Source organism: Telmatherina bonti (assembly GCF_933228915.1).
Source record: "Telmatherina bonti genome assembly, chromosome: 5".
Lineage (NCBI taxonomy): Eukaryota > Metazoa > Chordata > Actinopteri > Atheriniformes > Telmatherinidae > Telmatherina > Telmatherina bonti.
The window spans coordinates 10789912-10817549 of record NC_136623.1 but is presented as its reverse complement, the minus strand read 5'-3'; the positions used below and the strand labels follow the sequence as shown (position 1 = coordinate 10817549).

The window sequence follows — 27638 nt, the reverse complement described above, 5'->3', positions numbered from 1 at the left end:
ATCGCGTAAAAATGATAAATATTTGTCATTTGCATCGACTGATTGTGTCTCTGATGTTTCCTGATTACGTAATAAACACGACTAAACTTTGGCAGATTTCCTCAGTAACTGTCAGCACCTACTCTGTCCCTTATCCCTCCCCTTCCTGTCTTCTTCTGATTATGTTCCCTTGCTTTTTTTTTTTTTTTTTTCTTTTTTGGGGGGGAATCAGCGATGTTGGAAGCCTAAAACAGCCAGTATGTTGATATCCAGTTGCTGGTATGTGATGCAGAGCATAAAGTGAAATTGGTGGACATGACGTTTCAGTCTGGAGCATAAAGTTATGTTGTAGCCATTTTTCTTTGTTATTTAATCTTCAGTTATCGTAGCTTTGTGATACTTGATGTTTAAATGTCGAAGTTCTGTGTTGCAGGAAAATGACTGTTGCATAAAGTTCCTCAGCCTCTTGGATGCTGCAGAGCAACATCACCTCCACAAATACACACCAAAAACATTTCATTTCAAGGTTAGAAAGTCCCATTGTGCTTCTGTAAAACTTAAGTTTACATCAGTCTACAGCCCAGAATGTGTGTGTGTGTGTGTGTGTGTGGCTGCATGGAAAACAGTGCGTTCAGGTTATTACTGGGATTATTCCTCTTATTTAACGTGTTTTGGAAAACAGGGTTCAGTTTCCTGGAAGCTGTCCTCAGTTTTAGCCGGTGACCTGAGCTTTACTTCCAGGTCAGTGCCTTCTGTAGGTCTTGGGCACTCTCAACAATGTATCCCTTACAGAAGAGGGAAGAGCTGGCGCTTCAGCTAGTCCCCCTGGAGGCGCTTCAAAACACCGTTTCCATGGTCACACACTTGACCGGGAGAGAAGTGAGTAGTGTGTTTGTGTGTACACACTGTATGAGGAGAAAACCAGGACTGTGTGTGTGTGTGTGTGTGTGTGTGTGAGGGGGTATGCAGGTGCAGTTTACGTTAATGTTGTATAAAGAAATAAATAATGAGGTTATTTTTACTGAACTTTGTAGTGTTGCTCCTGTTTTCACAAAAACTTTATTATTACTGTTTAAAAATATATTTTTTTTCTCCCTCTTTTGTTTTAAGGCACCGTGACAAAGCTGTCATTGACTCTGGTCGTGCGCGCCGCCCGCAGCCGTGCGTGATTGACTGCCTGCAATCTGACCCACTGAAAGACATTGACAACCAATAGGAAGCGGAGTGCGCCTTGTTTCCATGGGAGGCCCCGCGAGGCGATGCCAAGCCGCCCTGAAGCCGCGCGGCGAGCTGGAGGGAGACGCGCACGCAGCAGCCGGGACCGTGCACATCCTGCAGCCGCTCTCTGGATCTCTGCGCGCGGAGGAAAGCGGGTGAGTGCGGCGTCTCGTTGCTTGCTTCCTCCCGCTGAACAAGTTTTTCTGCAGGCAGAGGACAAACACGTCGCTGCGCCCTCTAGTTCCGCGCGCGCGCTTGGTTTTACGCACCGAACTTCCCATCTCATCCCGCTCCATGAAACATCTGATTCTCTCTTCTCTTTCTCTGTTTTTTTTTTCTTTTCTTTTGTTTTAAAAGGTTGACAGGACAGAAGACTGGACACTTTGGAGACGGCTCGCGTGCACAGTGCAGAATGGATGGATTCCACGACCAGCAAGTGCCACACTGTAACTCCAAAGTGAGTGAATCGCTGCCTTTACGAATAAAGTTGAACCAAAACCAGCTTATCAAGCTGGTTTTTCCTGCTTTTTTTTTCCCCATTTCCCACAAATCAGATGTTCTCCTCTTAAAGTCAAGTTTCTTCTGGTTTCTTTGCTTTTCCTCTGCTGCTGCTCATTTCCTCCTCAGGGACCATTTAAGTTCCCTCTAATCAGCAGGGACAAACAGATAAACGAGGTGCCTGCTACTTCACAGTGTTATTGCTTATGCACCTTGTTACAGCTTAATTATGGCTGATAAGTGAAGCACAGACCTCCTTTTGCATAAGTTAGGCTTTAGAAGTGAGTGAAGCATCAGTGAGTGGCCCATTGAGGCTCTTTCATTTGCCATGTCAGTCACACAAGTGCTGCAGCCAACAACAGAATCACAGCTTCAGCAAGGAGAAGAAAATGAAAATATCCTTTCTTGTTTTTTCTTCAACCCCCTCCCCTTTAGAAGCTGCAAGAAAAGACCACAAGCCTGGAGAGACCAGCAGATGACAGAAAGAGAAAATTCATTAAGTCCGACCTGGCTTTGGACACTGAAGGTAGGCGCAGGACAGAGGGAGAAGTTAATTTCACGGCTTCTAAACATTTAGCAAAATTCAATTGGTTTGTGGCCACCTGTGCTGCTAACTACAGAATCTCAATTACAGCACAGCAGCCTGTGATGATTCTCACCGGCTCCTGTCGGTGGTCAGACACACAAATTGACTTGTTATTAGCTGCACACATGCCCACTGAGCTCCAGTAGCATATATCAGCCTCCCATAATGAAGTCAGTTGTTTCTGATGCTTCTCCTGGGCTTTGACAGTGTTTGCTTATTTTTTTTTCTTCTTCTTCTCTCTCTTTTTTTTTTTAAACTGTCTTCTAACCTTCTCTTCTCTGGTTTCCCTCCTCAGAGCTCTTCCAGGACCTCAGTCAGCTGCAGGAGACTTGGCTGGCAGAAGGTGAGTGTTTCAAATCTCAGGCAAGAGAAAAAAGAAAAAAAAAAAAAAGGAGGAGAGATGGGTAAAAATGGATAGGTTGCGAGAGAGAGGGGGGGGAAAAAGCTGCCTGGAGTTACATGCCTAGCGTCGCAGTCCAATTAAAAGCCTGTGTGGAAGAGGCACCTTGTGTGTCATGCATACATTAGAGACTGAGAGCGAGGGGTCTTGAGGGAGACCGAGGAGGCTCTACCCAGAGAGTGTCATCACAAATTACCAGGAGAAGGCTCTCCGACGCTCACTGTCTCTCCTGCTTTTGGCAGCAGCTAACACGCCACGCGCCAGCCGCCGCCACTACCTCCACCTCCACCAGAGCTCTGCTGCAGCCCACCAGCTCTCTCTTTCTCTCTCTCTCTCTCTCTCTTTCTCTCACCCACTCTCTCTCTCTCTCATCTGCCCCCCCCTTCTGCCCCCCCTTTCATTGCTTCCTCTCAGCACTCCTCTCTTTATCTTCTACAGCTGTACTGTACCATCACCTTGTCTTCTTCAATTTCATTTCTTGGCTCCAAAAAAAAAAAAAAAAAAAAAAAAAAATGGATCTATGATCTTTTTTTTTTTTTTCTTTTTTTCCTCACAAAACTTCGAAAACACCAGAGTCAGCCTCAGAGACACAAAAGAGATTTTTTTTTTATTTTATATACATATCTATGTCTGCACATCTCTCAGCTTTTTTCATATTTTGTCTCTAATGGCAAGACTTGCTCGTTGTGGTCTAACTGAGACGTGATGCTTCAGGATTTAAGCGCGAGCGTCCTCTTTCCACCGTGTCTACAGCATCGAACTTTTGGTTAGTGTTGGAAAAATTTGTTCATCTCTGTCGTGTTTTTGTGTGCATGTGTGCATGTCATCTTTTGTATCTGAATCTCACTAAGATGCAACTTATTTTAGACTGCATGCAGTGTGAGAGCTTAAAGTGTCTTTATACAGAGGAATAAAGCATTGAAGTTAGAAAAATGTTCGTTTTAGTGCATATTTGCAGCAGGTTAAATCTGCTTTTATATTTGCAGAGTAAATAGTGTACATCTGGACAGTGTTAAGTCATTAAATTACTCTGAAATAGTTTTGCAAGCAGTAAAATTTTCAGGAACTCACTGCAGTACTACTCTGTATTTGCTCACTTGATGATGCATGCAGTGTTTCATTAAAACTGATAAAGTACAATCAAATACATTTACTAGAGTAAATGTCTAAAAATGTAGTTGTGGTTGTATTTTAGTTTCACTGTATTTTATTATTATATTTCAAAGACAAAGGCAGATCTGCACTTAAATAATCACCAGCGTCTCTTTTTATGTTTATTAGCTTGCCATATATTTTGGTCATAAATCTATTTAGCAGTTAATTAATAAATACATTTTTTTTTCTTTTATTTTTATAAAATGTTGACATCTGAGCTGCACACTTGTTTTATTCTTTAATAGTGTGAATGTGGTTAAGAAAAGCCATAATTCTGCTTAAAAAGTCCAACTTTTAAGCGTGCAATTTATTGAATCAATTTTAAAAAGAAAGAATTAAGGTACATTTGTCGGACAAAGTGTTGGGAAAATTTCCGCTTTGATGCAAAAGAAAAAGAAAAAATTAAGAGGACAAAAAAAGATTCAATCATTGACGGGCTCCATCTATTCTTTAACGCATTTAAGAAAAGCTCGCAGTGCAGTCAGAAGCTTTTAAAAAATGAGAAATATCCTTTGGAAGTGGTATTGGAGGAGTTGAGCGGCTGTGCAGACTGAGGTGAGAGGAGGCGTCGCGCCGCACACCGCGGGGTGTGTAAAAGAATAAGACAGGATTTTAATATTTCAGCATCCAAAGTGAGAAAAGAGACGGCAGCTGATAAGAGGTATTACTGTTAAGGATTACAATTCTGCCTGTCACGGATCAATGTGATGATGTACGGCTCAAGCTTGTAGATTTAATGAATGACTTCCTGTCCATTAAGATGAAAAGGAATACCTTCCCATTTTTAAGATTTATTAGTTCAGGTAATTGGAAGAAGAGGAGGAATTATGAGCGACGGACTGAATTTCCGACTCGGCAGACGGAGAGCTTGAAGCTTTGTCAAATGACGGCCAGATCTCTGATCCTCTAAACCACCATCCAACCTCCTTCTCCTCAGTTTGGTTAAAAAAAATCAAACAAATTTCAAACTTTGTTTGTTTTTTGTTTTTTTTCTTTTCTTTTGCTAAAATCTCACACATTTATCTCAGCACCCAATTTTCTTTTAAATTTTTTTATTTTATTTTATTTTTTAGTTAAATAAGTTAAAACCTGCATGTTCTTCCTGCAGTAAAAACCCAAAAACCAGGAGTTTCAGGCCTTGTGCAACTTTTTGCTTTTATCCTTTTTTTTTCCCTTCTTCTTTTTTGTGAATGGCGGCAGCTCTCCAGCTCTGCCGTTCTCTCCAGGAGTCCATTGCAGAGATCAGCTGGCTCATTCACAGACTGGGACCAGTGACTCATCCATCCTGTACTTCATTTTGGACGCAGAAACACTGCTGCTTCTTCTTTTGTTCCCCCCCCCCCTTGCTGTCTTGTTTTCTGAAACAGTTTCATTTGAGAGCTATTTAGAGTGATTCTGAGGGTTTAGCAGAATAAATTTGTGTTTTTTTCTTGTAAAATGAAATGATTGCCCACTAAGTGGAGTATATCCTCACATTTAATCTTTTCTGGTCCTGTTAGGGCTTTCTACATATCTGTATGATTATTATCATTGTTTGCTTCATGAGCCTTAAAGAAAGATCACATTCCTGTTTGTTTTTCTATCAGAAAGTAATTCAGACGGGCTAAAACACAATTTGTGTAGAAAATAAACACAAACAGAAGAGTTCTGATAGCTTCAGCAGAGCAGAGTCGAGAGCGAAATGAATTCATCTTTGCTGCTTTTTTTCACCTACTTGACATATTTAGAAAATAAGGAGCAATTTTTCTTCTTGCTCTGTTAGTTGTTTACTCTCTCCAATTCACACCTCTGATTAGCAGAGCAAAAAAATAAAAAACAAAAACCCACCCCTGACCACACCAAGAGCCACAAAAGTGAGAAATCAGTGAATTTTTTTTTTTCCAAAAACTCCTAACATGTCAAGGCAAGTTGCTGATCCTGTGATAATGAGGATCCACCTCATTGTGTGTATAAATAGATGTGCTAATGACACATTTAAATCTCTTTTTGCTGTCTGCCAGAGAGAGTAAAACTTGAGGGACGGGTAGAACTGTCACAGAGTGTAAATATGTGTGATATAAATATGTGCATGCTTAATTGGAGCCGAAGTGGAGCAGGCTTCATTATTTTAGCATTAGCCTGGGTGCAGGGGCGTTTGAAAGCGCAGGTGAAGCACTGGAAGGTTTGGAACAGACCTAACTCGGTAGGTACAGGTGGATTCACCAGTAGGGAAGAAGCCAATTAGATACTGTTAACAATGGGTGTTTGGCTGCTGGCAAGGAGTGAGAGGCATGGCTGCGGAGCAGTCAATGGGCAAGGCGACCTCAGGAAGTGGATTTAGGAGGTAGACGGTCAGCTAAAGTGAAGCACTATCTCCTTCTCAGGTAAAGCTTTGTAGGAAAACGGAACTTACTCGAAGAATTTATAATGTTTTGTGGAAAATTAACACTGAAAGGCTTATCAAGGTGATTATTTCATGCCAGGTATTGATGTTTAGAGTAAGATTTATGCATCACATAAACTGCAGAGTGAGTTTAGCTTATCATGTGACACAGAAATGTTTAAATCAGTGGAGAGAAGTCCTGAGAGAGTTGAGATAAATGTGTGTTCTGAGAAGGAGGGTGCGTGATTGAAGGTCTGCAGAAGCTCAGAAGAAAAACTGCTGGGAAATTTAACAAGAAGGAAAAATTATTTACTGAAAGTGTTCCACTCATTGGGACTCTGAGCTTGTCAAAGCATGTTAAAGTTGTCTCTATGTCTCCGCAGATTTTTCACATTTTTAATTGTTTGCATAAAAATATATTTAAAAAAAAAACAAAAATCCTGAACGGAAAATGTTGTGAAGTTTTTTTGTTGAGACGATGTTCTTGGACTGATAAACGCTGCTGAGACAGGCCACGAGGACGATATTGGATGGCAGAGATCTGCGATGAGAGCTGCGTTGTCCATCAGCATCACAAACAATCATCAATCATTACCTTTCTTCTTCTCTGCTTGTATCTTTAGCTCAAGTTCCTGACAATGACGAGCAGTTTGTTCCAGACTTCCAGACTGAAAATTGTGAGTACGAGACCGTGTTGCGTCTTTTATGTGTGTGAACATCTGTGGTACCCCTTTTCCTGTTTTTTTGTTTTTTTGTTGGTGTGTTTGTACTTGTGGAAAGTGCAGGTGGCGTTGTGTGTTTTTCCGTGCCTCTCGGTAAACTCACCTTCACTTGCACAAGTGTTCTCTGGAGAGCTGCAGCAGTCTTGCAGGTCTGCAGACAGGTGCATAGAGGACGTATCTTTTGCTGCCTCCATCTCTCTCCACCACTAAGATATTATTACACTGTGACTTATTTGCATAGGGAAACATCAAAATATTGAAGCTTTTTTTCTTTGTGGTTGAGATGATATTTTTAACTCCAAGTGTAGAAAAACTGCTTTCAACAGATTTTTTATTTATTTTTATATATTTTTTTTTTAAATAAGATCTTTTTTAAAATGCTCCCCATAACCTTTTCTTAGTTTTTATTTTTATATGAAAACCATCAAGTGTGGTTACAATTTCTAAATCAGACAGAGTCATATTAGGTACTAAGTCCACCATTTCAGTTAAATCTTGGTTTGCCTCATACACACACCACTTCATTATAATTTTCCATACTTTTTTCCAATATTTTTTTTCTTTTTTATTAAAAAGAACAAATTCTGCTTCAAGAATACTTATTAATTAGCAATTAGAAATGATCCTCTAATGTGTAACAAAGCCAGTGGTTTACATTGATAAGGATAAAGCATTTAATGGAACATCACCTGGTTGTGAACGGTGTTTGCACATGGTGAATGGTGGCTTGGCACGGGGCATCTCAGGAGGAAATAGTGCCAAGGTGGGGACAGAAATTGAGTGAGTGGAGCTCAGTGGGACCCAGAGAGAGCACATGTCTTTCAGATGAGCCAAAATGTGCATGAAACTGTGAGAAAAAACACAAAAGTGTGTGTCCACACCCTGCATCTTCCCCATGTCTTCAACGCCCTCTAACCTCAAGATGATGGCAGGATTTTTTTTTTTTTTTTAATGAGCACCAGGCCAAAGATAAAATATTCCACAATATGTTTCACTACAGATGAGATTTGGGAAAAGATTAAATAGGGAAGAATCTGACACCAAGCAAGAGCAGTGACCTGATAACCTTATTTAATAGATCACAGTGCAAGATCATTGCACAACAGTCCGTTTTTTTTTTAATCTAAAATAATTTTTAAAAAGATTACACTTTACCCTGTTTCATTTTCTTTTAAATGATTATTTCAGCATTTTGATGACCTTTGTAAAGTAAATCAAATAGTAAACTTTACATTTGTATTTAGTTTCATGCCTCAATCCACTTTTTCTACAATTATCTGGCCACATGTTTCATTGTTTAAATCACAACATGCATAACTTTGCAGCTGTTATGCTGTTAAAACATTAAAATCAGTGATGTGAATGTTCTTCCCTGAAATCAATGATGGAGGAGTTATGTGGCGTTCAGGACAGTAGCGAACCAGAGGTCACCAAGACTGTCCTGTTGTCCTTCAGAGGTAGCCAGGGTGGGTGGCCATGATGGCAGGAGACTGCTGACCATCTGAATTGTCCTGTTGGCAAACCTGCAGCAGACTGTAGAGGCACTAACAGATGGCGGGAGGGTGAGGGCACTGTGGTTGGGCGCTTGAGCAGGCATCCCAGCCGGCAGCTCTCCCATATGGGTTTCACCAGTCCGAGAGACGGAACGGTTGGTGAGATAGAGAGCAGTGAAAGGGGTGAAGGCCAGGGAAGAGAAAGGAAGTTGTGCCTAAACAAAGGAGAATGAGAGGAAAACAGACAGTAACAAAGCTCCACTGTCGCCATAAAATACTTAGAGTTCACAGTCTTGTACATTTTCCTTATTGTAATCAGTGGGGACCCTATTTATTTAGCATCTGTCTGATGCTGTCAGATCACAACATGTGTATTACGTATATCTGACTACATTCTTAGATGGAATTTGAGTAGCATTTGCAACAGTGTGCAATTTGTCCCATTTTCAATGCTAGCAATAGTCTCTCCATAACTGTTTTAGAAAACAGCTTTTTTTAAAGATAACTATGCTAATTAAAGTGAAAGAATAGTTTAAATACTGTCATTCTTCCTTTTCACTCTTTCAAGCGAGCAATAACATGTTAGCTAACTAGCATTACCCTACATTAACATGTTAGCTTAAAAGTGAAAACATTAGCATGTTAGCTTGACAGTTTTTTATTTTTTTTTTTAACTGGAAATTAAACTTAGAACAAATTAACACAAAATATCTAAGATGTAGTTAGTTCAAAAAGTAACTTGACTTGTTAAAATGTATGTTTTTGCTCAGCTGGCTATAGCTAGCTTGTAACAAAAGAATTAACAATAGCAATATGATTAGCATTAGCAAAGAGAAAAGGAAAATGGATTTTGTACTTGCTTTTTGAAAAAAAAAAGTATTTTTCAAATATTTTTATAGCTTTCATTTTGAGAAAAGTGTTTTAAGTAATTTTATGTGTCAGTAACAGCCTTTATTTTCATATTTAGGCCCTCATTTTCACTTAGAAGTTAAAAAAAACTGCTGGGGAAAAAAAAACAAAACATTGTTATTAATTTTGATTTAAACATTGCATCAGAAATGAAGCCTGCTCCTACTAATTTTATTTCATTTGCTCATGGCCTCTCATCACCTTTCTCAAGAGGCTTTGCCAGTTTCCCTCAATGTCAACTTTGCAGTCTCCACTAGTGTGGCAAAGAAGCAGCATGTGAGCGGCCTCAAAGTAAAAAGTGTCCTGAGGCTGAAGGAGAAGGAGGAGAAATTTCTTTGTCTCGAACTCCAACACAGATGCTTACCATTAGCATAACTTAGCAGGGAATGAAGGAGTAGAGGAGGTGTAAAATGAGGCCACACGTTACCAGCAGATCTGAGCCTCCATCATTTAACAGGAAAGGCGAGCACCTACAGTAGGTGAAAATGGAATGGAAGGTTTTTCGCTGTTGCCAAAAGACCTGTATTTTTTCATGAATGGAGTGGAGAAATATCTGCCAAACGTAGGCTCTGGTTCTGCCAAAAAAACAGTTTTTTCCTTCGAGTATACAACAATTTTGGCCAAGAGTTCTTTAAAAATGGTATAAAAACACTGCCATGTATCTTACATCTAAAATTTAAGTAATGTCTTCTTAAAGAAAAGACAAAAATGAGCAATTTCCCTATTTTCTACTAACATGTGTTGCAATGTTTCAAGCAAATGTCTTTATATAATCTGGTGTGACAACCAAAGTTAAATAAATAGATTTTTTTTTTGTATATAAAAGATGCATTGAAAATAGACTCAGTAATTGTTCTAACAGCTTCTTCTAAACAGCCTACCATCTTAGTTAATCAATATGTAGATAATGAGAGCAATCAAGCGGTGATGGGCATGACATTCTGGACTAAAAAGGAAGTTTCTGTTTTAGTCAGAGGCAATACCCTCGCTATCGATTTGTGTACCTTGGCACCCCACTGACGAAATCTATTGTGACATTTCCATTTCTTATTTAAGACCTGGTGCCGCTGCACACGTGAGACCATTGTTAAGAGCTGATGACACAAACACTTAAAACACCATTTTCACAGACTGAATAGCTCAGATATTCAGAACTAAATGGAGAAAGGGGACGTGTAGTTTTGCATCAGGTGGCCATCAAACAGGAAGCTCAGTCATCTGTGTTTATTGTAACTGGTAATTGGAGTGACACTGATTGTAATCTTGACAGGCAAAGCTAAGATATTGTTTTGACTCCATAAGCTTTTAACAAGGCTTTGCCATGCCAGTGCCGTGAAAGGTCTCCCCTCAGGAAGTGTCTCTTTGACCTCAGATCGATGACCTGGAAAGGTCAGGCCCCCAACGAGGGCTGCGAACAACCCCTGAGTTCTGTCATGCCGGGCCAGTGTGGCCCGTCCCCCAGGGGCTCTGCTCTGCGTCAGATGGGGTGTTGGCAGATCGACCCCTGCTCATACGGCAGCTGTCAGTCAGTCGTGAGAAAACCCAAAACATCCTCCCTTCTAGACTCTTTTGCAGACTGGGAGACTCTCCTGGTTGTATTTTTCTTGAAAAGAAAAATATTCCCAGACCACTGCTTGGTCTTCAAATGTCTAAATGTTTGAGACTTGTGCTCTCAGATCATAATTCTGGCGACTTTGCTTTTAACTCCGGGAAAAGCCAGCTCTCAGTCTGAAATGTCAGTAAAAAAAAAAAAAGAAAAGAAATCCTGCCCTTCAGCCTCGACTGGCCCTCTCTTGTGTGTGATAGAGTGGTGTGGGAAGGCTTCGCTGCTGCTGCTGCTTTGTGTGCAGTGGCGGTGAGACAGCGATCGGCGAGGAAACCTGAGCCTGACTTCATTCTGACTGACTGGGTTTTCGTCAGAGGCGCAGTCAATTGGATTAGCGTTGATCATGACTCAAGATGATGGGATGTTAATCAGGACTGATCAGGCACTTAACAGCCTCTCAGATGCAGCCAGCTCACTGTGGGGCAATATGTAGAGGGGGCCCACCCACCCCTCCCTCCCTTTTCAGATCAATGAGCCCTGTTGTTGTCGTCTGGAACGTATTGACAGCCAGCTGAAAGCAGATAAAGCATTTATAGGAGCTCGCCACACACCCAGTTTTATGATTGTCATATTTCACTAACAGAGCCCCCGCCAGGAAAAAGCCCAACAAATGAGATTTGAAGTGAGTTGTTTGTGTAAGCGATGGCCTGAGATGTCAAATCCGTTGGAAGACGGAGGCCCAGAAAAGCAACCTTTTAAGCTTAATTTAGCCGTCACAAGGTTATTTTAATCTGTGATGTTGGCTTATGCTAATTTTTCTTCCATATCTGCCCCCTGATAAGTAGCCGCTAACTGTACGGTAGTGTGAATTGGGACCATTTTATTCTCTGGTGTCGTATTAGAACCATTTCAGGGACTCTTTCTCACCGTCACAGATAATATTCTGTTGTGAATATTCCCCAGAAGGCTGAGAACGGCGGAAAAAAATAACTTTACAAAGCATCAAAGATATGATCTGTGATGTGATCTGCTTGCATTGCAGTGGCTTTCCACGGACTGCAGCTGAAGATCAAGAGGGAGCTGCACAGCCCGTGCTCGGAGCTGAACTCCAACTGCAGTCAGGAGCGGCCCTTCAAACTCCAGTATGGAGAGAAGTGCCCGTACAGCATCAGGTGGGCGCCCACGCAGATACTTCACATCACTTAGAGCGTCTTACATTTTATGAATGAGGCTTTATTCCTGGTCACACATAGTAATTTAGACCTTTTTTTTTTTTGCAGTATTTCATCTTTATATCTATCAGAATGAGTTACTGATAATACCAGAAACAGATTGTGTTTAATTTATTGAAAGTAAAGTCAAACTTCTGTGTCGTCACGTGACTCTTTCATGTTTTTTTTTCCACTTAAACTAAGTTGGTGCAGTTTGAGTAATGTGTATTTATCTGTGTATGTATCTGAATCACATGATGGAATCAAACCTACTTGCTTAGTGAAATGATGACATAAGCATGCAGCTTATGTCATCAGACAGCGAACACAGAGGCAAAGTCTCGCATTTACTTCGTTTTAAAGCCTAAAACTTTTCCTGATTTTTATAAATTCTTATGAACAAAAAAGCAACGTTAAATTTTGACCTAATTAATATCAGTCTTTGAGTCATTTCTGTAAACTAAATGCAGCAGCATCCGTCTCGTGTGCGTGTGTGTGTGTGTGTGTGTGTGTTGAAGTCTTCGTTTTAACAAATCAAACGCTGGTTGCATCGGACGAATCTTTCATTTTTGTCGTTGTTGTCACCGCAGTGCCTATGAGCAGAAGCACCCCGCAGGAATGAAGCCCTCCAGCCCCGTGACGCCCCCCTGCAGTACCCCTGTGTCCCCCCTTCACCATGGCTCTCCCAAGGCAGCCCCGACACCCAAACCAGACAGAACATATGCCCACATATCGTCCTCGCAGCCTCTCCCCGACAACGCCTACTCGATGGACCACAGGTACTGCAGCCGTTCACATTTCCATCACGTCTCCACGTGGGACTCCGAGCTGCAGGTTGTTCTCAGAACAGATTATGATGAGGTTACAGGAGCAGATGCACACCAGAGTCTGATTTACAACCTAATTCCTTTCTCTGGGTGAATCTGACCCATAAACACAACAAACAACAACCGTTAGCAGCTCATTGTTTAATCGTCAAACCTTACTTCCTGTAATCATTCAGCAGAAACGAAGTTTAGAAAATAAATGGAAAAGTTTTCAGTTTCTTTCTTAAATTAAGAAACATAAATATGTACATATAAATATGACAGCAAATAATTCTCCATTATGTTGATTATTAATTGAATTTATCAGTAAAATACATACCAATGTTGGTTGAGCATCTTTCTTTTTAGCCATTTAATTTCTTAATTTATTTATATAATTTTCTTACACAACTACTTATGAATGTAGTTATTGGTCTGATGTGATTATATGATTGAAATGTATCCGAATATAGTTATCAGCTCAGTTTATTGAGGAAAATATTGCCATTGTTTAGCCTTTTTTCCTCTCTCTAATAATTTCATGTCACATTCAAGTCAGTTTAGTGAAAAGAGGGAATGTAGTACACTCAGATTAAAGATCTAGGATCATAGTACCTTTAAAGGTATTGCTGTACTTTCTAGTGTAGCTAAATCAGCATAGATGATCCTAGATGTACAGTACTGGTCTTTATAAAGTAGTGCCAAAGTGCAAGTAAGTACTCACCAGTACAAACATGGTACGATTTGCGTCTTTTTTCTGAAAGTGTAAACCAGATTCCTAAATAATTTCTTGGTTGTTTTTCATGGCAGCCTGTGGTTCAGGTGTCTGGTGGTTTGTCTCTGGGAATAAACAGTGACTTTGTCTGCCCCAGATTTCGGCGTCAGCTCTCGGAGCCGTGCCACTCGTTCCCCTCCCCGCCGACGATGGCTCGGGACAGCCGGCCCATCTACCACAGGCAGATGTCGGAGCCCAACATCCCCTTCCCTCCTCAAGGCTTCAAGCAGGAGTACCCCGACCCCCTCTTCGAACACCCGGCCATGATGGGCGCGCCGCTCCCCCACGGGTACCCTTCCGGCATGATGATCAAGCAGGAACCGAGAGACTTCACCTACGACTCAGGTGAGAGAAAGTTGCTGGTTTTTAGTAATTTTTGCTCGTTTTCATGTCTGGTAAGTGAAAGAGCCAAGCAGCGCTTTTCTTCCAGAGGATTATCATTTCAGGAATGAGAGGAGACATGATGGGAGGGAGCGGCGTTTATTGAGTTTGCCCATTATTAGGGCAGGGGTTCTGGGTGTCTGTGCTGTTCTCTACCATTTCCTGTGGAGCTCTAATAGAAAAGAGGGGGCGCGGGTGGGGGGGGTGGGGGGGGGGGCTTTGCCTGGTCACAGTCCAGAGTCCGCCCTCCCACGCTTGTCCACTCCCTTTGGTTAAAGAGTAAAGGGACATCATCATGGGGCTCTGCAGAGCCCGAGGCTACATCAGGACATGAATGAACATTCGCTGGACTGTTGGGTTCATTCACAAGGCGACGGAGAGCGGACCCAGGAGAGACGAGCTGGAGGAGAGTGTGTAACCAGTCAGGGGGAAAAGCAGCCCCATGGTGACCAGTTGAAGGAAAACACTGGGCCTCTCATATCTCTTTTACTGTCTGTTTGCCTAACAGCAGCTCGGCGCTTCTTTATCGCTGAAAAGCCAGATAACTGTTGGTTTTTGGGAGCGTTTTCCCGCTTTCCAGCACCATAGATGTGTTTAAAGACTTTCTCTGCTGTGTTTTCTTCTTAATTCCAATCAACACTAGTGGATGGTTCCAGTAAAAACACGTGGACTTCAGCTCAAAGACCTTTTACTGCTGAGGATGTGTGTTCACATCATCACCTAAACTTTTAAATGATTTTAGTAGCTGCGTTATTGCATCGTTTTTGTGTTTGAAACCCGATAAAAGCAGGAAAGGATCACATTTCTTTAATAAAAAAAAAATTAAAAAAAAGGAGAAAAGGTATTAATTGAAGTTTTAGGGTGGTCTTGCTGCCGGAGCTGTGCTGCACATGCATGATGCAGCATGGGAGTGGATTTATGAGGAGTCACAGCAGAGCATGTTGACTGGAGCAGGCCTGTTGGAGAGGATGGGAGGGGAGCTGGTAATTTCATTAGCAGCAATTTCCTCCACAAGCCCATTACTTTGATGAAGCTCAGAGAAATGTTTATGGGCCTAAATGAAGGGCCTCAGTGTGTTTATTGAATATTCACTTTGTAACCTGTTTGGCTGTTTTTTTGTTTTTTTTTTATTGTAGAACCGTTTCTGTGTTGTGGGAGGTTTCGACCTACCCAGTAAAGCCAGTTAGTAAAGCAGACATACACAGGTGAAGGAACCTTCATGAATTAGAGGATTTGGCATGTCTTGTTGATTTTAAACACCAAAAAGGGATTAAAAATGTCCATTTCATGGTTTAAAAATGACACAAAACCAGCGTTTTAGGAGTTGATGACAAACACAAACTATTTAAAATCTTAATACTTCAGTATAAGAAGCTGCTTCATTGAACCATGGTGAGTTTAGTGAAACAACCAGTGAGATGCATCAAAAACATCAACACTGTTGTCACTTTTTGATGTTAATGTCGCTGTTATCGCCGTACACATAGCGTTATGTGACATTATGTCACAACAGACTACTGAGATGTTTATTGTGGGAAAACCAAAGAAATCCCAGGTGTATTCATGCTGGATTCTCACCTACAATGAGAGGGAAATCGAGTAAACAAGCTCTGGTGGTCTTTGAATCCCAGTGATTTTGGCTGCGCTGGCACAACATTCTCTGAACATAAAAAACCCACCACCTGCTGGTTTATTTAGTTTCCATCAAAGAAAAAAAAAAAAAAAAACGTGTAAAAGCATCATATCGCGTCTTCGCATTATGAAAAACTTACATCATGTCAGCTCGTGTTTTTGCATTCAGTAAGAAATCCTTGTGTGGAGAGTGGAGACGCTCGGGGGGCGTATTAGCAGCAGATACAGTAAGCTCGCCCGTGGCTGCGAGCCATCGCTATGCCGACGCTCCAGGGCCTTTCCTTTAATCAGAGCCAGTGGTGCATTGAGTGAACAGGCTTTGACTGCTCTCAGGTAACTGAGATAGTGTTCTTAATGCCGCCTTCGGGCTCTTTAACACCCACTCTCGTTCTTGCCTGGGTTTCAGCAGAAGTGCCTAGCTGCCATTCTGTCTACTTACGGCAAGACGGCTATCTGGCTCACACTAACAGGACTGAAGGTACCAACCATGATACGTGTGGATGCTGTGCTGCTGCACTTTTACTAAATATTATATCAAATAGTCTTTTTTTTCTTTATCTTGTCTTTCAGGCTGTATGTTTGATAAAGTGGCGAGGCATTTCTATGACGACACCTGCGTAGTACCAGAAAAGGTTGAAGGTGAGAAAATTTCAGGAAGTAGCTTGATGTGCTCATTTACGCAGGGCCGGATTAAAAGTTGAGAGGCCCCATGGGCCCAGAGTGTTCCAAGGGCCCCCGTCCCCACCACAACATTGCGAAAATTGTGAATGATACACTGTGAAACGACATTTCTAACATCTCTCAGACAATGGTACCAGTAGCATTACACTAGACACTGTGGTGTAACTATCTGGCTTTTATGTACATTTTGTTTCATGTCCAAACTGCTGGTGTTTGTCCTACGTGGACCCCACATGGGTCCCAAGTGGGCGTGGGCCCCTCGGCCCATAATATCCATTGGATAATCCGGCCTTGCATTTACATCCATGGTGCATCACTGATTTGTCCCATGCTCTGTAGGTGACATCAAGCAGGAGTCGGCTCTGTACCGTGAGGGTCCGTCATACCAGCGCAGAGGCTCGCTGCAGCTCTGGCAGTTCCTGGTGGCTCTGCTGGACGACCCGTCCAACTCCCACTTCATCGCCTGGACTGGTCGCGGCATGGAGTTCAAACTCATCGAGCCAGAAGAGGTGAGAGACTTGGAAACACAGCGATTAATTGCCTTTACTTTTGCTTCTTCAAAACAGTTTTCAGGGTTTTTCACAGCTTCTTGATATTTGTCTTTACAGAGTCTAAATGGACTTTTCCATTTATTCTCGTTTCTTTGTATTTCTTTAGCGTAGTTAACATCTGGAAGCAGATTCTGGTCAAACTGCTCCCCAGTTTAGTAAGCAATAACTGTTTCTGTCAAATAGACCAAGCTAACCGTGAGAGCCAACGGAAGAGCATCATTTAGCTATTAAGGAAAACTTAAATAATTTTAAAGGTGTGGAAATATTGTGATTTTTTTTTTTTTACAGTGTCAGTTTTGCGTCATAAAGTTACATGAAGCAAGTCAGCAAAACCTGTTCCAGACAAATGTTCAAAAGTTCATAAAATGTCAGTAATAATGTAAATAATCTGATGTCAAAGGCAATGTGAAAATCTTTTATACATTATTAGAATTGAGGTTTAATTTGTCATAATGTGGCAAAAAATTCACTTTTCTGTCTTTAAGTGAGCAGAAATTAGCTTGACTGACTTCTCATTTGATCAACTGCAGATAAAACGAATAAAAGTTAGAGAAAACCAACAAATAAAACTTATAAATAAATTAAACAAATAATAAAAATTCAAATAAAAACTTGAAAATTAACATAATTTATGTGGGGGAAAAAAAAAAAACATCTGTTGATGCGTCTCACTTGGCTCCTCCCCCACAACCTCGGGTGACCTGATTGGCTGACGCAGGATTTCAGGATGATGCAAAACATGCAGCACAGAATAAAGTTTTCATTCCTGAATCAGGTATTAGTGTTTGGATATGGTGGGTTGTGAATCACGTAACGACACTTCAACACTGATTATGAGTGGAATCTGAGTAGCCGAAGACCAGCTCAGTTACATTCATCAACATCCTGGTACTAGTTACTGCAAATAAACATGTGTTCTACTTAGTCTGCCTTCCAACTACCTCCACACTGTTGCAAAAGTAAGATTCTTGACTTTTAAATGTTGTGTATCATTTCATAGCTGTAGATTCACTTATTTCTGATCAGTTACAAACTTATGAAGCCGTACTGTTCTCCAGCAACTAAATGGTCCTGTTGCCTCGGCAAGGGTCCAGTAACAGTGGGCCAGGTAAATAGTTGGTCTGCAACAAGTCTTTAATCCATGAAAACCTGTTTTAGAGAAAAGAAACTGCTGGATTTTAAGTATAGGCGCTAAACTAAACAGCTTGGTTCCAGTCATTCTTTTTGTTGGTGTCACTTCAGTGTAAAAAAAAAAAAAGTATTTTATGGTTTTTAACTGCAATTTTAGTCTTTAAAAAATGTTTTGAAGCAGGATTTTAGATAAAAACAAATATATAAACGTACATTTTTTTAAATTATTGCTGAAATAAAGTGAACTTGCAGCTTACTTACTTTGCACGGCTGCGTGGTGAAAATGTGGATTTGAACAGAAATAATGGTAAAGATCAGATGAATTAATAGTTATTTTCTACTAATAACGTGCCCAGTCCTGGATTTTTTTTATCTAGTTTTGTTTGTTTTGCACCCTCATCCAGTTAACTGACCCTCATTTTCTGTCCCAGTTATATATTTCACAGGACACAGTCCTAAAAATACATCCCACGTTGGTGGCTGAGCCTTTTGAAAAGGAAACAGAGGCTGGGTCTGTGTGTGCCCACATCACACACAGTGGGGCTCAGTCACTGTGGGAGGCTTCATGGGAGGGGTGGGGCTGTAGAGAGGAGGAAATGGAGGAGTGTGTGGCAGTGGTCCACGTAGCCCGATGGTGTCTGGAGGTACGGGCCAGCTGCAGCTAACAGGGGGGTCCATTCATGCCATCAGGTGACCAACTGCATTCAGGACAACCGTTAGCTAACGGCTTCTGCCGTCGTAGCAGGCAGGTGTGGCATGTTAGTGGACAAAAAGACACCAGTTCAGTGTTTGTGGAGGCATGAAAATGGGATTTTGGTTTAAAAAAAAAAAGAAAAAGAAGCTGAAGAGAAGGCTGCGGGGTTGTGGGTTTGGACTGCGAGGCCGGATGGTGGGTGGTCTGCTAGACAGGTGCTGTAACATCTGCTGCCTTCTCAGCTGGGTGTGTGACAAGCTCCTAATGAACACATCCCTGGTCAGGTCTGCTCAGGCTGGACGCCGGATAATTACTGTTGCAAGGAAAACAAGAATGAATAACTTTCTTTAACGGTAAAGCTGTTCATGTGGAGGAATCAGGTCGAGCGTGCACGCCTGGGTACGACGTCTCGCCTTTGTTTACTGAACATCTTTGTGTTGTTTGTGACCAAGGTGGCCCGTCGATGGGGGATACAGAAGAATCGGCCGGCGATGAATTATGACAAACTCAGCAGATCGTTGCGTTACTACTACGAGAAGGGAATCATGCAAAAGGTAAAGTTAAAAAACTTCAAATATGGAGAGTTTTTTTTTTTAAAAAAAGAGAGATGTAAATCCTTTTTCACCGTTTTTTTTCAGCAAACTGACACGTTACGTCATGGCTTTGAGCTTTTACACATACTTAACACGTGTATTTAATGTGCCAGCTCCCCCCCTTCAGGTTGCTGGAATGAGGAGGTGGAGCTTTTTCTACTCCTCAGACTTTAAAGGTGGGGTATGTAAGATTTTCAATATTTTCAAAATAAATTAACTAATAAAATAACTACAATCATAATTAGAAGGTTTTTTTGAACATGTAGGTTCCAGTTTGTCCATATTTGATGTGTTGTTAAATTACAAGTTTAATTAATGACAAAGACCCTTCTTAAATGTTTGCCTACTAATAAAAAAAAAGTAATTTGTCATTAATTAAACTTGTAATTTAATAACGCATCAAATATGGACAGACTGGAACCTACATGTTTAAAAAACTATTTAATTATGATTGTAGTTATTTTATTAGTTAATTTATTTTGAAAATATTGAAAATCTTACATATTCCACCTTTAAGTCTCAGTGTGTGGAGTTAAACACCTGCAGGATTTATCCATTTTAATGAGCAATCAGGCAAAATGAAGTTAAAAACTGGAACTATTATAATCATGACTCATCTATTTTCATTCATTTAAATAGAAACTCCTGGAAGTCATTTCCATAAGGAACACAGAAGTATTACCTCTCTGTAAATCATAGTTTTCTACGTTTTTTTTCGTGCCCGTTAGCAGGAGGAGTTTGACGATTCGGCTGCATTAGCGGTAAAACGTGTCCGTCTTCCTGCAGGTGGCCGGTGAGAGATACGTGTACAAGTTCGTGTGCGACCCCGAGGCCTTGTTCTCCATGGCGTTCCCCGACAATCAGCGGCCGGTGCTGAAGACGGACATGGAGCGGCAGATCAACGAGGAGGACACGGTGCCGCTGTCGCACTTCGATGAGAACATGGCGTACGTGCAGGAAGCGCCCTACTGCCAGCCGCACCCCTACAGCGAGGGCTACGTTTATTAACATCACCCCCCCCCCCCCCCCCCCCCCTCACCTGAACAAGCACACACACTGGTGAACACACACCTCCACTCTTACCCTGCTGCCCCACCGCCTCATCCGTACACCTGAGACTATCACAGCCCGAACACACACACGCACACACACACACACACACACACACACACACACACACACACACACACATCCTCCTTTTGCTCTATCTGACGTCCAGGCTGCACAGCAGGATGGAGCGTGCACTTTACGGACGGTGCTTCGCTGTGCAGTTGACTCATGTTTGTAGATTAATCCGGAAATCCTCCAGCGTGTTTTTCCTCTGACTCCGAGCATGTGAGATCGGACTCGACTCCCCCCCCTCACCCCCCCCTCCCGAGGCTAAAGTTCTAAAACTTTGACCTCATTTACACGTGAAGCAAACTGAAGGATGACTCCTGTTCTGGTTTGTTTTTATTCCTCAGGCTTGTCCTTGAATCATCCCCTACGTATGCCTCTCATGCTGGAAAAGCTCCAGTGAGAAGAGACGAGATTAAAGACTTGAAAACGAGACGTTTAGCCTTTGGTGAGAAGGCTGAGCCAGCAGATCTGATCATCAGCGACTTCTGCCCCTTTGTCCAGTCAAACTGTAGATCTCATCATGTAGGTGTGTTTGCTGTAAAGACATAAACTCCACTGGATCGGTTCCTCATGAACTGAAAAGGGGAAAAAAAACAAAAAAACCCGACTTTGTTAGTCGAGCGAAGGCGAGACTTTGTGACGCGGGGACGCAGCAGAACTGTACAGAGGAAACCAAGCGACTTTTTCCTGCATCACATGTGAACGGAGTGTGTTTAGGACGAATCAGCGAAGCTCCGCAAGCTGCTGTAGAGCAACTCAGAAGCTGGTTTGAATAACAGGTAAAAGTTTATGTACAGGAGAAGTGGATACAGCAGTCGGATTCACTTTCAGGATAACGTTTGCATCCTCAAAAACTAAAAAAAACAAAACAAAAAAAAAAAAATTTGATTTCATGAGTATAAATGATAAAAAAAAAAAAAAGCTTGAAAAAAATCTAACATAACATCTAATCTTTCCTTTCAAATGTTTCTGTTTTGTTCCAGGTGAACATGAGGTGTATATTTTTTGCTTAAAAAAAAGAAAAAAAAAGTTGCATTGCCATTAAAAGGTTGATTTTTGTTCGAATGACAAAAAACAAAACAAAAAAAAAAACCAGGAACTACTTAAGAGATTTATAATGTGGTGAATAAAAAACAATCATGTTATATGAAAATGTTTCATTGTATAATCAGGTTAAATGCACATTTTGTTGCTGCTTCAAATTGTAAGTGTATTTTCTAGTCTCGAGAAGAAAAAAAAGTCAAAAGAAAAAGGAAAGCGTGTGGCAGATTGCTTTCATTTTTATTTATTATTACTCATTTTATTTTTCTTCGATTCAAGCGTTAAAAAAAAAAAGTGGTCTGTTGAGGTTTTGTTCTGGAGGTTCATGTGTGCAGGATGGGATTGGCAATAGGAAAAGATTCTGTAATAAAATCATTCTGAAAACTAAATTATGTCCACTTTCCAGATGTTTTACAGAAGTAAGAGTTGTCCTTTTTGCTTTGCATTTACTTCCATCTCACAAGTTTTCAGAAAATTTTCATTTTTCTAAAGATTTTTTACACTTAAATTTTCCCACATTTGCAAAGATGACAAAAGTCGAAGGTCCAACGATCCGATTCGAAGCTCCTGTCAGTTTCCAGTTTGGAGAGAAAACTCCCAACCACAACACATTTAACCAAAGTGACACCTGAGAAAATCAATGACTAATTTAAAGCAGCACTTTCTCATGTAGGTGAACAGTTTGTCCTTTTTTTTTCTTTCTGTTGCTCTGACGGCAGTAATGAAAAAAAAAAAAAAAAACCAGCAACACTCCCTTAAACTTATTATTTCCTTCTTTAAAGTGTCACTATTGCTAAAAATCAATGACTAATTTAAGGAAGCATTGTTTAATTGCTTCCACTGATGGGAAAAATGAAAACGGATGTGTAAGTAATGAAAAAACACTACTTGCCTTAATTTGTCAGCGCGGGTTTACGAGCCAGCCGCGTTACAGCCCCCCCTTTGCTTGGAGTTATTTATTGATTGTCTGTAGTGTGGGGAATTGCCCTTAACTTTAAACACCTGATTGCTTCCCTGAGGATATTTAACATCTAATCTGACATGTACAAATCTAAAAACAGCACAACAGCCTCTAATATGATGTATGAGACTTTTCCCTTAACAATGGGAATAAGATGGAACGATAAACCATCTGTTTATAGGTACAAATGTGAGATTAATCTAGAAGAAATACGTCTTTTGAAGGTAAATGTTCATGTTTTTTTTTTTTTTGCAGGATCAGGTTGATGAGCTTGAGCTCATTTGGAAGACTTGGTTGTGTTTTTTCCTCTGAGGCTGCCTGTGGTCGGACTTTTGTTGTTCAAATGAACTTCACGGTTACAGACCGGACACAAACGACTGCGGCGTATTCAAATAGTCGTCATTGAAATCCCATGCAAATGCAGAGGCGCTTTAAATGTGCGGCGAGTTTTCCACGTCGGCCGTGACTCGCTGACGCGACTGCATCTCTTCCCACCTGAGGTCTGCGAAGGGCCTGAAGGTCACTTGCAGGATCGCTCGTCTTACACCTTGCCACTGCGTTCTGTCGCCGAGGGTTTTGACAGAAAGATACCATGCAAATCCTGTTATCTGGCCCCGGCTCAGAGGATCAGGGCCTCGCCTATCAACATATTTCCCATTTATGGACATATGCTTTACATCCTGTGCCACCGGCCAGTTTCTTCCCTCCTCTGCTGCACTACCGCCTAATATTCTGTGTATCTGAACTGTGAATTGTGGTCCTCCCCCACTGTAACAAACAGATGGCCACTCGATCTTGAGTCATCACAAAGCCATTACGAGAGTGACTTGTCCTCAGCCAGGCGGCCTTGATTCGTGCCCGATGGCTCTCGCCAGTGTTTGCTCGGGCCCTTAAGTCATCCTCAGGCTTCGTGACACACTCTGTTTGCTCAGGTTAAATGGCTTGTGTTGCCCGAGGAGCGTCCTGATTGGCTGTGACACTGCGGTGTTTGACAAGTGAAATGACACCGAGTGGCCCCCGTCGCAGCAAATGTGTTTGGCTGTTTGAAACAAGTTGGCTTTTAATACAGTGTGTTTACACACCAAAAAGCCCTAAGTGTGTTTCTATCTGTGTTGCCAGGGTCTATCAGTGGCCAGACCACAGAGCATAAATCATTCAGGGGTAATTCAGAGGAACAACAGAGGCTCTAAGAGGAAAAAGAAAGGAAATTATAAAGCCTCCATAATGGAGGCGCCTATTACTGCTGCTGTTCCACTTAAAACTGCCTTATGAAAGGTTTTATTTCCTAGAAGGCTCCATCTTTTTGGCGAGCCAACCAGCAGCGTCTGACCAAAATCGCTAAGTTTCACCACAATTCAGGCTGGTAATCAAAAACTTCCAAAGTGCATCCCTATTTTTTTCACAAATTCAAAGCTGACATTTTCCGTTTTCATTTCTTTTTTTTCTTTTTTTTTTAATGTTTTTTTTTCTGTGTCAATTACAGACCAGACCACAATGTGCTGTAGGACACACACCGGGGTCATGATTTCACTCCGGCCTGTTTTCACATCAAAGTTCCTCCAGAAAGCTGCTGACTGCACAAACAAGTCACGGTTTTGGTCTAATTTAATAAGGATGCCCTGTTTTAGTTTAAAAAAAAAAAAAAAAAGGTTTAAGGCAACATCGCTCATTCCACTTTGCGCTCTCTTGTTGATCATCTTCCTGCTTCGGAGCAGATGAAACACAAAAGCCGCCTCCTCAACACAAAGACTGTGACAGTAATAAATAGCCTCCGTGATCCAGGTTTAGAAAGCTGTGAAATTGGATATTGAGATGCTCTCCGGAGCTGCGGGTCGGGAGTAGTTTCAGACTAGACTGTGGGAATCGTCTAATCCCATCACCGGGAATGTAAGACGGGCTAATCGCCTAACGGGCCGAGTCTCTCGGACCCTCGGGGCGTTGGAGGTGGGGAATTGACGCTGGGCCTCCTTTTGTATGAGGATTTATAAACTCTTTTCTTTCCCTTTGACACACAAAACAATAATGTGCTTTGGTTCTTAAATGTTGCTGTGTTTGATTTAGAATTACATATTACAGTATAATTCAGCGTTCAGCTCACGATAGGGGTCACACGGGGTCTTTTATGTGGTCATTATCCTGGATCAGCTCGCATCTGATATGATGAAATACTCCACATAAAGCAGATTATTACATATATACTTACATTAATATAATGTAAAGCAAGTTTAAGTTTCTTTATTTCATGAGTCAAATGTCTGATGGGAGCGTCAGTCCGTCAGTCCGTCCGTCCGTCTGCCCACACCTCAGTCAAGGCTGAGGAATTGCTCCGTGGAAGTGAGGTAGCCACACATTACGTCCTCATTTCTGCGACTTTACAAAGACACGGCTTATGCAAACAGCTCCGAGCGCAGCGTGATGCAACCTAATGAAAGCTGTTTGCTGTAACGTTTGCTTCTTTATAAACAGGAGAACAAATAATAATGACAAATTGTATACTGGCCACCTCTGTTATTCACTGCAGCTGTAATTATTCCTGACCAGTTACGCAACAGACAGACATGAGATTGGCTGTTTTCTTAAGGAGCTTTTTTTTTTTTTTATTATTATTATTATTTTTACTTTTTCAAGCAGTGAACTTGGCCGTGATAACTTGTAAAAAGCTTGGAGAGTACTTAAAGTTTTTGAACTATTGTTCAAAACCATTTTTCTTCCCAAAGTTTGGAAAAATCTTCTTTTTTCAGTGAATTATTCCTGAGCGTAGCGAGATGTCTCTGCAGAACGATGCATTCCTTTATCTGCATGTCTTGTTTTTGATCCTTTTCCAGAAACTTGTGATTTTTCTCTGAATAAATCTCATATTCTCAACATTAAACTGTGAACTATTAGTAGTTTAAATAAATATATATATATATATATATATATATATCAGCATTGGCAGTTCCTCCAAAACCTCCAAGCGGAGCTTTAACTCCATCCTGACCTGGCACGCCACCCGTCTCTTCACCTTCCACAATGTCGTTTGATCTCTGCGACGCTGTCAACGCCGCGATCAGCCTCGCAACAGACCTTGTAGCCACAGCCACCCCGCGAGGTGGCCAACCATCTGTCACCAGAGACCTTGGGCGGCAAAGGGCCCTAACCCCACCCCACTCAACCCACCCTTCACCCCCTCCCAGGGCCCATTAGCTCTCCCTAATGCAGCCAGCGTAGCTCCAAGAGGGTCCCTAACAGGCACGAGACGGACTGCTACTTATCCTCTTTAATTCCCAAATGAGTTCCCTTTAAGCATATACATAATTTATTTCCTGAAGTCACTTACGTTCAGCAAATACTCTGGGAAGGTTTGTGCTCTTTTCTGTGACGCTTCGTGGTGTGTAAATGCGACGGCAGCTGCTGTAAACTGCGCTGAAAGATCAATCTAGGTAAGAAGAAAGATGTCTGAGTGTGAAAAACAGAGAAAAAGGGGAATAAATCTGGAAATCAGAGTCATGCAATGAGACTTAAATAGCAAGCAAAGAGCCTGGAAAAGTATACTCATGTAGTCAGATGAAGACAGATATTAGAGGGGGTAAAATTAGACTACCTCACATTCATAATACCTAATGCCCTTTAAATAGGCTTAAGAGGAGAGGACTAGAAATAGAGCTGAAAAATTAATTACTTTCAGTAGATTTTCTCCTTGCTTTCTTTTCCACGGGCGTATTAATTCTTTCTCTGCGAATATGTGGCAGCCATGTCAAATCTACTAAATAATGCACTTACTACAATACACCTTAATTTCTTGGAAAAAGAGGAATTCACGGGGTGTTCGCTTGTTTAATAAAAAGCAGGCCATCACGTTTTCCGAGATACTTTTCTCCGAGTCATTCTGTTGTCCTCTGCAAGCGAGGAACTCCTGTGCAAAGATGACGGATTTGTGTGTCTTAACAAGAGTTTAGAGATTATTCCACGCATCAGATGATGCTAGACTGAATCAGATTATTGACACACTGCGTCAGAAAGGTTTTAAACTGGAGCAAATGCACAGTAAAAGACACTAAAAAAAATGCCAGAAAAACAAACTCTGCTGCGGTAAAACTGGGATATTTACGGCTCGATCTCGAAACGCGTGTCATAAATAGGAGTGACAAAGATATATCTGGTTATCACGAAACCTGCAAAACACAGGAGACAAGTGCAGCCTTCTTCTCGTAAGCCGTATGAGAAACAAAGGCGTAGTGTGAAAGCACAAATGGCTCGCATCCAGGGTCCTCTCCGCAAGCCGCGAAGAGCCGCGAAGAGCCGAGTAAACACATTACAACTGGAGGAGCCGGTGGCGCAGACACAAAGGCTGCAGGAGCAGGCCGCAGCAGCGAGCTGACCATTACCAAACCGCTCATGTGAGATGAGATTCTGCTACGGACCCCCGTCGCCTTGGCAATGGAGGGCAGGGGGAGCGAGCGCTGAGCCAGGACAATATGTTTTTTCAAATGCCCCTCAGTCAATATTTATTTAGCTACAAGCTGGCATGTCTGAGGAGCCCGGCGCAGCCAAGTCGGGCGTGCAAAGCGTGATTTTCTAGATGTTACAAACATCAGGCTTCAATGCCATCCTGACCTTGCTAATATCTAATAAATTACAAATGAGTTGTGAGTCTGATGAGTGCTGCGGCGGCGCGTTTGATGAGGCGTAATGAGGTGGTCGTCAAGGCAAAAAACAAATAGACAAATATTATTCACCAAGGGAACTGATGAAGTAAAGTAGTTTTCTGAAATAAGAAATTGAACACTTTTTTTCCATTTTTGACACAATTTGAGAGCCAATAAAGGGCAGCAGTCGCAGCAGTAATTTTGGTGGCTAGCTGTAGATTGCAAATGATGACGAGTGAGGCGAAGGATAATAACAGAGCTTTATACTGTAGACTTGTGGTGGAAAGAGTAAGTGGGGGAGAGAGGAAGCCAGAGAGGCGCACACAGAAAGAGCAAGAGAGAGAGAGAGAAAGGGGTCTCTTTATTTATTTCTTTCTGGCTTTTAAAACAGATGGTTCCTTATGTGCTGAGCGGAAGTGTCTGTTAACTCAGTTGGCTCGCGATTGGTGGCTGCCGGCCAATAACAACAACGAGATCGGGGAGTGTGAGCAACAGTGCAGTTTGCTTTTCTTCAGATGCTCTGCGAACAGAAGGATGGCAGCCTGCAGATACTGTTGCACGGCCAC

At 41.7% G+C, this 27638-nt stretch overlaps 1 protein-coding gene across 4 annotated transcripts; it reads left to right on the top strand.

Annotated features, from left to right (window-relative positions):
* Positions 1–1609: 1609 nt before the first annotated feature.
* etv1 (ETS variant transcription factor 1) lies at positions 1610–20331 on the top strand (the record flags this gene model as incomplete). Of its 4 annotated transcripts, XM_079239974.1 has the most annotated exons (12): positions 1610–1654; positions 2131–2221; positions 2577–2624; positions 6822–6875; positions 11911–12040; positions 12670–12858; positions 13758–14005; positions 16083–16151; positions 16244–16312; positions 16694–16863; positions 19183–19284; positions 20110–20331. In XM_079239974.1, 12 exons carry the CDS (start codon positions 1610–1612, stop codon positions 20329–20331), a joined length of 1437 nt encoding a protein of 478 aa, XP_079096100.1. The 4 variants fall into 4 exon arrangements, with proteins under 4 accessions (XP_079096100.1, XP_079096101.1, XP_079096102.1 ...); XM_079239975.1 differs by lacking the exons at positions 1610–1654; positions 2131–2221; positions 2577–2624 and adding an exon at positions 3387–3447; XM_079239976.1 differs by lacking the exons at positions 1610–1654; positions 2131–2221; positions 2577–2624; positions 6822–6875 and adding an exon at positions 3387–3447.
* Between the last annotated feature and the right edge of the window lie 7307 nt (positions 20332–27638).